This window comes from Haliaeetus albicilla, chromosome 16 (genome assembly GCF_947461875.1).
Source record: "Haliaeetus albicilla chromosome 16, bHalAlb1.1, whole genome shotgun sequence".
Classification (NCBI taxonomy): domain Eukaryota; kingdom Metazoa; phylum Chordata; class Aves; order Accipitriformes; family Accipitridae; genus Haliaeetus; species Haliaeetus albicilla.
In genome coordinates, this window is record NC_091498.1 from 20,141,058 (window position 1) to 20,154,257 (window position 13,200).

Consider the following 13,200-nt stretch of genomic DNA (forward strand, 5'->3'; position numbering starts at 1 on the left):
TAAAATACCTGCACTGTGGTGAGGAAAGCCCAGATGTTTAAAGCATTTGGATAATGCTTCACAAAGCATCACTGGGGGTGGTACAGAACAGGAGTTTCTCAGGTTCGAGTTTTTCCCTCTAATAACTAACATTTTCTCAATAAATAAAAACCTAAGATTCTCCAGTAATATGTGATGCTAGGAGCTAGAGTGGTCAAAACCAGAAATTATCACAAAATTTATGATAAAACTATGAACATTCATATATGCTGAAAAGGAGAATGTCTGTCCCTTAAATCCACAAAAAAAGAAAAAGAAAGTTGGGTACAAAACTAATAGCCAAACTTTTCAAGTTTTACTCAAAACCAAGTAGTAAGCTACTCTGTAAGTTACTCTGTAACTTCCTTCACAGATGTATGCTCATTTGTGTAGTAAAATAGTATATTCCAAGAAAGTAAAAATATAGTAAATATTAAGGACAGAGGACTAATTTCCTCCTTTTTGCTTGTTTCCAGCTTAGACAGAATTTCAGACTAATTGACAGGAACATAAAAATCTCCCTCTACTCACAGTATTTACAGCCATGTACTTTAAAATATGCTCTCTAATAAGAACAGGAAAGAGCTGAATACACAGTAAAAATCAACTTTGTTCACAAGCCAAAAATAAATATATTGGCAGTTCTCCCCTCCTCTGTTGCTATTGTACTAGAAAAAGTTTGTTGAGTTTTTTCATTGTTGTTTGGTGGCTTGTATTTTTTTCACATCCCATTTTGAATTGGAAAACTTCTTGAAAAATGGAAAATTAATTTTTACTTCAAATCCACCAAGACAGCAGGGTTATCAGGATGGGGTATGTTGTGAGTAAATGAAGGGAAACCTATTAGGCTGATAATAGTTATGTTCCAGAGACCAGTAAACCAGTGATAGGAAAAAAAATACCACTTCAGATGCTGCTGCATGTTATAAATAAAAATTGCTTGACCATCACCCATTCAAAATCATAAAGTTAGGTACACAACAATGGTCTGGCCCACAGAGCTTAAAGAAAAGTGTGGAAAACAGAACTGGCTTAAAATCAACTCTGCAAAGATGGCAATCAGATGTTTGCTACTCTTGGACCAGGGCAGAGTCAGAGTTAACCACTTCAGGGAAGGGATTTTCATAGTACAGCTGGATGTGAAAAAGGAGTATGTCTTGGCTCCTTAGAGTTACTGTTTCTGTTTTGATCTCAATTTTCCTTTAGGACACAAAAAGCTTTCAGTGATCGCTAAAGGCTGGATAGAAATTTGCAAGCTCTTGCAGACAGGTGACCTATCCTCCGCGTAAGCCTGATCACCCTGCCAGTACCTTTGGGATCCTCCTGGCCCGCCGTGTAGACAGCAGCTCACTTGTGGTACTCAGGCTGTCCTCGTTGAGGCTGGAAGGGGAGGAGGGAATGCCAAGCTGAGCCAGCAGCAGCATGTCGTCGTGGCTGTGCCGCTTGGGCAGCCGTGGTAAGCGGTGGCTCTTCCTTTCTGACCAGTTCCCGATGCGCAGGGACTGGCTGCTGGGCTTCGAAGGTAGCTGCAGGAACAAGAACAGCTTGAGCTCTTCCCCTCCTCAGCAACACTTAGTGCAGAAGCAGCTCTTTGTGAGTGAGTGGTGGCTACACAAGGACATCATACCAGGTGAGCCATTGCTCTGCGGGATATGTGCGAAGAGAGGGTTTAAGGTCAAAACGAAGAGACGGGGTCAATATCTAAGACTTTAAAGTTCAAAGAAAACAATAGTACTTTTGGCTTTAGTGCATTTCCACGCACCCACATCACATCAACTTTATGAGCCTTCAAACCTAACTTAAAGGCTTGGCTGACATCAGAACACTGGCCTGATGGGCCTGATCAGTCTCTTCCAGTTACAGTGGTGAAAATCAAGAGCAATTACATTGAAGTTGCTATTTTAGCCTAGAGAAATAACACAGAAAATCAAGCTTGCTGTATTTCCATGGTGTTAAGATGTTTTAAGATCTGCCAATGTGCAGACAGCAGTTACAGCTTTGTCCTGCATTCACAAAGAATTCCCTTTAAAACATGAAACTGCTATCACTGCAGGGGAAGCAAAAATCTCACTGACAGGATTAAGCACCAAGTAACAGCTATCTTTAAAAAACTGGGGCGGTTTTGGAGCAGTCCTTCGAGCAGCTCTGCCCAGCTCTCAGGAAGGTTAATTGGCAGGCTGGGAAGGCCGGGTCCCTGCCTTCTCCTCCCAAACACAAGCAATGTAAGAAGCTTAACCAGCATGTCTAGAAAAAAGCACTAGTACGTCAAACAGCTGTCAGTTGGCATTTGCTAATATTCTATTAGCAGTATTACAAGCTGTAAACCTGCAGTAATAAATGTCCCATTTGTTCTACTTGGAGGGCTTACCTATTACAGTGCCATGCTATCTGGGATTAAGCATAGGTATGTCTGTATGTGTGGGTTTTGCATCACAAATACAATGTCATCATAAAAACATTCTTTTTATATCTGATGACTTCAAAAACTGAAAGTAATGAATGGGAAAGGAGAAGACACAGTGGAATTCAAGATGACCACAAGCCAGTGTTTCTGAGGTCTCTGCTTACCACAGGTTAGCATACCAGGAAAATATGCACCAGTCTATACTTTTATGAAAGGAATTCTTTTCGGAGATGATTGTTGAAAGCCTGCTGACCTTCTGATCTCTGCCATCTTGTTTATCATCATCCATGACTAAAAAGTCATGCTGCTAATCCAGCTATGTTGCTATGCTGGAAAAACTGGGTGATAAATCATCGCCGAAGCTGCCATTCGTCAGGAAATTGAGACTTTTCTATTTCTGGTCATTGGAGAATTACCCAGGCCCATAGTTGACCTGCTCTTAGTGTCTCTTTGCTTTATATATCAGCACGATGACAGTGCAATTAAGGCAGGACTGACTCCTGGCAGGAAATTCCTGGCAGCATTTCAAAAAGAAGCTACTAGAATAAAGATAGCCCTGTTGCAAACATACCAGAGAGTACTTATTTACTGAGCAACTTTACAGAAGTATTTTAATCTGTATATTCTTTGGCCACCCTGTGTAAAACAGAGAACAATGGACAGCATCTTGCTATGGACCTATATGGTTCCTACCCTAATGGTATACCCTGTTGGAGTGTCTAGATGCTGCACAATTCCTGTTAACACACACACAGCCTGTTATGCATAGTATGTATCTCACTAAGAGGTTATCTTCATGGCTGCAGTTTCTGTTTCTCCTTGGTCTGCCTAATTACTACTTTCCACTTGTTCCCTTTTCAGTAGCTTTGCTGAAAACACTCCTGTTTTACAAATTATATGTTAGGTGCACACTAAGAATCCTGGTGATGCTTCTTTTGTCTCTTGGACTGTTCTTTTGTCTCTTGGACTGTGATGCTTACATGCACACAAAATAAGCAAAAGAAAATATATTCAGTTTTGTTCTAGGTCTCCTTACAAGACAAAAACTTAAATTGTTGTGATCTTTTGTTCAACTGCAAATTTTCTGTTGATTCTGTGCAAAACAAAGTTCCTTTAAAACGCGTTTTGAATCTCAAATTTAAGTATGTGATGAAATTTATATTTTTCCTTATGAACACAATGATCCCATAAACAACAAAGCAACATGGCATTTCATAGCATTCACAAAAAAACAGACTTCTTAGGAAAATTTACCACAAAATGGAAAGTCTGCAAAGTTCCTGGTCTTTTACTTTATGCTGTAAACACAACTTATACAGCCTTGTTAAATGCAGACAGTCAGGTTTTTCTGATTATTTTATTATTAATTTATTTATTGGGGGGGACATAGTTGGCATTCTCCATTTTTCAGTAAAACATGCCACACTACATACTTCACATTAGCAAAGTCTCAATAGGCCTCATGTAACAATACATGGGCAAGATGAAGCAGATGGCTTTTTCCCTCCTGTCCTTACTAAAAGCCCAGCAGCAAACACAGAGGCAATTCACAAAGAGGTGCAGCCATACAAATAATTTAGGGCCAGATTCAGCTCACAAACAACCGATGGAAGGATTCTGCTTAAACTCATCAGGCCATAGCCAGCACAAAGAGCCATCAGCTTCTGCAGCACAGCGCTGAGAAGCTGAGCTACAGCTGCCAAGAGCATTCCCTGCAACAATTTACGCATTTGATAGCACTCTTTTTCCAGATACCCTTTCTCATTTGGTATAGCTGCTCTTCTTCCTGTGCCATGACTGATTTTCTTGCACAAGTTCTAAAAAAGCTTCAAGCACAGAAAGACCGACGCCGTTACCTGGGGAGGTGATGTGTATTTCCTGTCCTGCGGCGTCCACATCCTGTGCAAAGAATCTAGGGAATTCTCCGAGAGCTGATGGGATTTTCGGCCCGCGTGACGGCCTTTCAGCTCCACATCTTCATACGGGTTTTCCTTGGGTGACTCGCCTTCACATTTTTGGTTTTGGTTTGGTTTGGGGGGGGGGGTGTTAAGAAAAGAAAAACAGACAGGAATGTAAAGTTAAAAAAAAATAAAAATCATGTGAACCAAGTGAAAGGCTTTTAGAAAAGCTCCTCAGCTTTCAGCATGACTCATCCCTCTAGCTGCAGCTGGAAGTATTTGGAGGAGAACTTGGCTACAAGGTCGACAAGTTTCTTTGGGGTTTTTTTTTACTGCCTTTTTTTTTTAATAAAATGCAAAGATTTCACAAGACGTGCTTCTGAGCATCCGCAGCTGTGGAAAATTTATTGATATATGAAAGCTAAGGCACATAACTATTTTAAAGTGTATCAGTAGATTTTATAGATCTATAGCAGCCACTCACAGGGTGAAATGAATAGCAATAAATAACTGTTCTCAACATACCACCTTTACACACAATAAGACAACTTTTATTTGATGCTACCTTCACTTTTCTCTTTCCCTGAGAGAAGACAAAGAAAGAATAAACACTTCAGTTCAGCAGTGCCAAGAGAGAAGGTTGGAAAATGCATGAGATGAGGGAAGAATTTCTGCCCCGACCATACTGCATCCTCAAAGTGTTCTTTAAAACACATCATGCCTTCTAATTAAGCAGCTATTCATTTCAATTTGTGTAAAATTAATATGTCCCAGTAGGAAACTCATCCTGCCAGTAATATATAGAAGCTTGAACAGTTAATCGCTAAATATGACATAAATGAAAAATACATCAAAAAGCAGACAGCAATCTTTGAATTTTTAGCATGTGAAAACCAGAACCAAAATTTATAGTCCAGATTTAAGTGAGATCAAATACCCTTCGGCAGCCTAAGGACCAGTGGGATAACCCACCATCTTCTGAAAACTCCTGAACTCCCTAAACCTCCCACTGAACTAAGCAGCATGAAGATGAATGACTGCCATTAGTAAATGAACATTTTGTATCCATTTCTTCAGACAGTTCATAATCAGCAACTGGTTTAGAACTTCCAAGTTTTTCGAACACAGGGTCATTCCAGTTTTCCAACCATCTTACACAGAAAATCATCACCAAAAAAGTGATCTACTCAAATTCAAGACTTGAATTTGCAGAAACTTGAAACATGCAGGTTCAAAGCTTTTGAACCAACATGCTTTTGGTTTTATATCTAAACATTACTCTAAAACTCATGGGTTTAGTACAATGTATATTGCAATACAAGCTATTAAATATAAGAAATTCAGATTTTACTACATACTGTATCAATTAAGAATTGAGGACAGAAAGATACAGCACAGTTTATTATTCACACTGTTACAGAAAATATTCACTGCTTTTACAGAAATGACAGTCAAGGCATAGGTCTTTTCAATGAGAGCAAGGCCTGGATTAATACTCAGTTCTTTTGGCTACTAGGGTTTTTTGTTCTAGACAGAATACTACATTTCCTCATTGCACAAAAAAAACCCCAAAAGTAGTTTGTGCTTTCTACTTCATTGTTAAGCCTGGAAGCGTGAGACTCCTTGATTCACCAATTATAGCAATAAGAGTTCTTGCTTAGCAAATTCAAGTATTCACAATACAAGTAAAAATACAGTTTTGCTTTGGTAGTGCACCATACTAAGATTTCTAGTTAAATATATGCACAAGAGTGAAGGTTTTAGCTTTGTTTTAATTAAAAGCCTGAATAACTGCTGCTCTTGAAGAATGTTTGAATTGGCAATCACAGTTTATTATTTCATCCAGAGGGAATCTGATTCTAGAGGCTGCACTATCATCATAGTCATTCCACATGCCACATGGAAAGAATACCTTCAAGTGCATGGAGTACTTAGAAGAAAGACCTTTTGATTAATGCAACGAACAGGACAAATCTTAAGCAACAAATATTCCTACAAAAATTTAAAGCTACAAATGTTCTGGGCGGACTATGAAATTGATTGATTCCTTCTGCAGGAAGAAAAATAAATAGGTATTGCACACTAATTCTGTTACTTGTAATCTCTAGAGCTCTAGATATGATAATCATAACAACAATAAATGGTCAGTTTTGCAAAATGCTGTTGCTTACAGCTAATTGGACTGTACTAGCATAATAACATTTCTTGTAAGCCAAAGTCAAGTATAGGTCAAGCAAGCATTTTAGAATGGATTAACAGATTTCAAAATACCCGGCTACATTAGGCAGTGCTTAAACATATGCTTCCTTGTGAAAACAAATGTTACTACATTAGTCTGCATAGTATCCAAACTCCTGAGAAGAAACAAGCCCATCAGTTGAAAAGAAACCTTTTTTCAAATGTAAAGCATTTAAAAGTTTTAGGGTGATTCTCTTTCCAAGACACAATGTAAAGGAGAATTGCCTGAACCCAGTTAAACTCAACATTACTAATGTTGACCTAAAATATTAAGTATAGAAACAGGCCCAGAAAAGTCTTGGATGAGAGGAGAGGGAGGAGCAAGGAACCATGAGCAGAGGCTGCTTTTCTGACACAGATTCTCTACCAAAAGAAAGCTCGGGCCAAATTCCTCTTCAGTGTAATGTGGAGGTCAGTGGAGACACCACAGGGATTTTAACCCTTTCCCTACAGCTGTGAGAGTTTCTTCAGATGATTAGCTTGCTGTTCAAGAACACTTGTTTCTTTTATTTTTCTCATTTGCTTAAAAATCAAACTATTTCAGGGTTTGGGGTTTTTTTCACTTTGAAATAATGCCTTGAGACCAAATATGCCTCATCTTTTTTTTTTTTTTTTTTTTTAAAGAATTTAAATTTCCCCATCAAATCTATGATAATGAAATAGTCTGATCAATCCAAAACCATCTATTTTTGCTGATTTGGCATTTGAACCCAGTATTTGGTTCAGCCAGTGAACTAAAAGAATTTATTTGTCTAGCTCTTCAGTAATTTTCAAACCTTAGACGACCACCATTTTTTAGTACATAAGCTCTCTCTGGTGGATGAGACCAAAAGACCAGATATGCAAAAAGAGCACTAGGCAGCCCAGACAAACTGGTTACTGGGTGCCAAGAGTAGGAAGGACAAGTGACAAGAAACCCAAGATGGCCAGTAAGCTAAAAAGTTGTGTGAGGGTACCCTGAACTGCCTCAGAGCAGCATTTAACCCTATCGCTCTGCACTGTGACTCCCTTCCATGGGAGAAAGACCTGGGAACTTAGGGCCACCAGCAGATGTAGGTCCCACACTGGAGTGAGGCTCTGGGGAAGGGCTGCAGTGGTGGTTGCTACTGTTCCTACAGCACAAAACTGAGGAAAGCTTCCATATAGCTGGGCTGGCTCTGAGGTTTGCAGCTTTGATCTCTGCATTTCTCCTCAATACCATCACTTGTCTAGTCCTGAGATCCAGGCAAGGAATGTTCACAATCTGCAAGCTGCAGTGCTTTTGCATTCATTTGGATTTGCTGCAAAAGAAAAACACATTTACAATGAAAGAGCAAGGAAACATCCTTGTTCCTTCCATATGGATGTCTCTATTGGAAGCCAAAAGGAGAAACATTATGCAGTACAGAGGCCAGGCTTGTGTTAATGAGGCCGATCCAACTGCCACACAAGACAACAGCAGACTATCACTGACTTCAAAGCAAGCTGAATCAGACCCCCAGAATGGATATGGTCACACAAAATAGCAAGCCTTTGGCAAATACTGTCTCTAATCACCATCCCTGCTTCCAGATCAGTTCCCTTTATAAGCATTTTTTTTCAAGTTTCCCATTCTCTTGAATTCTACATACCGAACTGCTGAGTTAACATGGGACACTTATCTACACAACATTTATGTCCAGAAGATCCCAGAGGCAATTTAATGATTGGTCCACAGGGGAAAGGGGAAAAAAAAAAAAAAAGATAAATAACCAGTGATCTTTAGAAAAGTCCTGAGGAATGCAGTGCTTTGAGCTCAAGCATTGATGAGTTTCCTCCAGCAGTTGCAATTCCTCACTCTGTGATGCTCTGCGAGTCAGCCCCACCGAGTCCTGAGGCGGCACACAATGTTCCTCTGCTCAGCCTCTCACACGTGGCAAATGGGAAGCAGAGGCAGACTCAGCAAGCTTGTCTCGTGCTGAGAAAGGAGTGAAAAGTAAGGCTGAGGGGAAGAAAAAATGCAGGCAGACTCTTCTCTATAAATGGCAGAAAGCAGGGAAATGCATCATTTCTTTCTAGATGGGAGAAATAATTATCAGAGGAATGAAGGGATTCACTGAATGCTGATTATAACTCCTGCCTTTTGCACTGCCAGGAAGCAAGAAGATCAGCAGGTATACAGTAAGGGAAAGGGCTCATCAATTTGTGTTAACTTGGGTGCCTAAATTAGGAGCCAATGTTTGCAGGGGAGATACTGTCTCCAGAGGGTGATGCTGAGTGCCCAAGCTAGGAGCCTACCACCTTCCCTGCTGGCTACATAGAAAGCCCTGACCCCTGAGCTGTGTGGCTGAGTTAGACAGAGTTAGCACCTCACAAATGACAAAGTGTGTATTATTTCCTGCATACTAGAGCATGTGCACAAAATATAGGGCAATTAATATATTTTACATTATAATGAACTGGAAGATGAAAGCTTCAGCTGCCATCCCAGGACAGACTTGGGAAAAGCAGCACATACCTCCAGAGGCAAGGAGCTGGAAATAGTGGCAATAAATGGGCAGGAAAAGACACCCAGACAGGCAGAATCAGGACTGAATAACAGACAAGTAGAAATACCCAAGTGAGCAGCCTGTAAGAACCTCTGATGCTTGTGGCACCTATCCCCTCAAACTTTTGCAGTGTTTCTGTAACAACAGACACAAAGTGCAACATCAACTCCTTTCCACACATAATCCCTCTGGTGGCATCTACAGATCCTTGAACCACCTTTTTTGCCCTCTGCCCATGATCTCTGTTCAGTTGTAGATACAGCCCAATTCATCCAGCTCACACACATTTGGTGCACACAAGCCCTTGCAGAAGATTAAGATAAAATATAACTGGGCAAGGAAAAAGCAAGCAGAGAAGGGTGGTTGGGGAATTCTGCTTTTGCTGCTGTTGAAGAGGAAGCAACGGGAATGAACCTCAGAGTGCAAGCACTGCATGAGGGAACAGCACAGGATTCATGCGCTCTGCAGACTTACAGCTCCCCAGCGTCTCAGTCCAAAGAACTGCTCAATGGTGAGAATCCAGGTGCATTCTGCATGTGCATTACTCATTCATTTTATTCATAAAATTACACAAACGCATATTCACACCGCCAGTGCTGGAGGAAAACTCAGCCACTGGGATGTTTACGAGCATGTTCAGATCAAATGGATGAAAACCACAAAATCTCCACACTCTCATAAAGTATCCGAGTTTAGATCTTCAGTACATAGATGAGCTCTTTCAACATCAGAGAAGCTGCAACTGTGCTTCTCAGCTGAGGAATTTACCCCAGGAATCTGTAGAAAGAGGAACTATTTCAATATCACATTACAGCTAAGACACATTATAGTTCCATTGAAAAGCTGTTGCTGAACAGTACTAAGTTACAGACCATTATTTGCTTATAATCCTACCACCCAGTGTATCAGCTCAGTACCATGTTCTCAGAAGAGTAGTGGAACACCTGCAACATGCAGAGTGAAAAGTCTAAAATGCCCTCAGCCTTTTGAGCCCTGATCCATGGAGTTTGTAAGCAACAGCCTGTGCTTACTGAACTTGTGCAGTTTTGCTTTGCCTTGCAATAAGCAGAAGAAACACTGCAGATACTTTCAGCTCTCTGCTATCTCTGCAGGGACTGCAAGAGCTTAGAGTTGTAATCATAATGAAGCACCAGGTAGAGAAGAATTAGCATGGCTGATAAATGAATAAGAAATTTTGCCCCCCAAAATCATCCATGTAACCCTCAAACCAAAATCATGTGCATGAAAACATCTGATGAGCAACTGTTAGCACAGTACAGCATCAGCATGCCTAAACTGCTTGCACTTCACAGAGGTTTAACCCTGCTGACTTCAATATACTCTCTGAATTTAAACTGGGATTTGGGAGAGCAACCTCGTGGTCGTTTTTGTCTCTGTTTTACTAACCTGCAGCATTGACTAGAAAACCAGGCAATAAAGCTGACAGAGATTGTCGAAAGAAGCTGTAGTGGATGGTATAGCTGTGAGACAGACCCCACAAAGAAAAATAGGGATCTAAATAAACCATGATTATTAAAAATAACTGAAATCTGCATATCCCAATGTAGCAACAAAGCAGCAGGCTGCTCATCAATAGGATCAGACAGCTAGAGTATTTGGCCTTTCTTTGACAGGCCCATATGGATACTGTTTGATTTAATGCGCTCTGGCTGCCATTACCCTATAGTGTCTATTATTAAAATTGCCACTGTTACACTTTCCAAAAACTCACATGCTTTTTAGACTGTGAGAGGCAGACTGGGAGCATGGAAGAAAAGAGGAACATACGTTTCCCTGATCACTGCCTGCACCATCATTTTGTATCAATCCTAGCTCTGTCTGCGTAACGACTATCCAGAGACATCCTGGTAAGGGTCTGACTAAAACCCAAAATGTTTTCAGAGAAGCAACTAGCACAGCACTGGTGGCAAAGGTGCAATGTCTCCCAAGTTTGCTTCAGCTTCACAGCAGCCCAGCAATTCCAGTTTCTCCCAGATTTGTACAATCCTTTTGATGCAAGATGATAATATGACAGACAATAATGCAATACGAAAGCATGACAGGCAATAATGTGGCATGTGATGACCAGATTTTACTGGAAAGATCAGCTTGCTGGCTTTTTAACCTTTTTCCACATTTACTGGAAGAACTTTGCAAGTGTTCTCATTTGAAAGCAATGTCAAGCTGGAACATCTTCCAACAGGACCTCAGTCATCATTTCTGCAGCTTTTGGCACACACAATGGTGGATTCAGTAAAACAGCTAAATCATCCCATTTGTTACATGACATGCACTATGTCCAATTTACATGAGAATTCAAAACAACTAATCAGTTTAAGAGAGATGAGTTGACTTAGCAGGAGGGATAAAAGGAGTAACATGCTGTTCTGGACTCCACAGGGAAGGTTAAGCCATCAACATTCCCTCCACACTCAGGATCTTGGTTGTAGGTCCACACCTGCCTATTTTAACTGCTCAGGCACCCACCTGCGTTAGGCTGCCCTGACACTCCACTTAATAATGCTGATTTGAGACATATTGCTCCATCTCCTCTCTTATGAGTTCTGACATATTGGGAAATAGCTCAGAGACCCAGATTCATCTATTCTCATCTCTCTGGAAAAGACTGTATTCACCCAAGTACGACCACCACCTGGCCCTCAAAATTTCAAGGAGAGATGGCTACACCAAAAGACAGACATTTTGCTTCCTGAGTGATTACCTGAAACCTGTATACAAGACTTATGTTGATATGATTTTACTCCCCCCCCCCAAAAAAAAGGAACTTTTCTAGGCCTGGTACCAATCTGACAGGTTTGGGGCTTTATAATGATTTATTTTTCACTTGACTCTCTCTGACTGTGAAGAAAGCCCATGCAAACCCAGAACTAGTTGTCCTGTTATAGTGCAGAAGTGAACAAGAAGCTGATTCTCCCCAAAATGAAGTGAGATACTCAAATTGATAGAGGAAAACAGCTAAACAATTGTGTATAACTACACTGTTTCACTTGGGTGTCAACTGTAACAAGGTTCAATTACATACCTGGAGAAGCACAGTGATTAAGTTGCTATCATCAGTCTAACTCCTCTCAAGGTGCAAAAAATATTTGTCAAGAGAAGTATCCAGCTATTGAAAGGGCTCAAAAACTCCTAAACGTGACACTGAACAGGTCCAGAGAGCAGAAGGGTGCATAAGAAACCCTCCCCAGGAGGGCCAGCTCCCCCTGGGACCACGGATTGTAGGACACTCCCAGTGGGAGTCTACCAGCAAGATCCCATTCAGAAATTCATCCTGGTTTTAGACAGCACACAGCAATATTTGTTGGAGCATTGCTTTACTTGCTAGACTGCTTCAGCTTTAGCTGTCAGCAACTGCTTCTCCTTCAACTGTCTCAGTTCTGCTGTTTGCCTCCTTTTCTTGCTTTTCCCACCCCAGATGGATTTCCCACACAATTTAACTAACACCTTTTATTTAAAGCCAGTCTGAAATGATCTGACTCTGCTGACTGAGAGCTTCACAGACTCCAGAAAAGCATTCTGACTGGCTTCATCAATTACTTCTCAACAAACTTAAATACAATCAGAGATGGGCCTGAACCCAAGCTCTGCCTCTGAACATTTACTTCTGAGCTGTGAAAAAGTCTGTATCCCCATCAAGAACGTGTGACTGACTCTGGTCTCCTCAATGGACTACAGGGAAACTGTGATGTGGGGATAAGGAGAAAGGAGAAGACGGAACTGAGTTCCAAAGCAAGCTTTCAAGCCAGCTTCTACAGCCACAGGCCTCTTCAACCATGGACACTATGAAAACCCCAGATCCAAAGGCCTGTGCTCTTTTAGAACCGGAACTCAACTGCTGAATCCCAGCTTTAAAATAAAAACATTTCCACTTTTAACTTTGCATAATAACTGTGGCATTGCCTGGAGAAAAGATTTTTTCACAGGAATTTGTGCCACTTGCCTGAACCACACACTTTTGACTATCCTTCCTCTTGCCCAGGTTGTCTGTCCCTCTTTAACAGCTAACCCATCTGCCCAGGTTCTCATTCCAGCTGCTGGAGTCTCCTTGAGAAGAGCACTTCCTCAGCCAGTGGGTATTTGATGGGCTCCACGTTCCACAGTATATCCTAAAATG

The 13,200-nt window shown here is 40.9% G+C and overlaps 1 protein-coding gene across 1 annotated transcript in view; it reads right to left on the reverse strand.

Moving 5' to 3' along the window:
- The window catches only part of DENND2B (DENN domain containing 2B), a 183,241-nt gene that overhangs the window by 49,186 nt on the left and 120,855 nt on the right, over window positions 1-13,200 (reverse strand). The window contains 2 exon segments of the mRNA XM_069803798.1: window positions 1,329-1,544; window positions 4,279-4,427. Coding sequence (XP_069659899.1) covers window positions 1,329-1,544; window positions 4,279-4,427 — 365 coding nt within the window.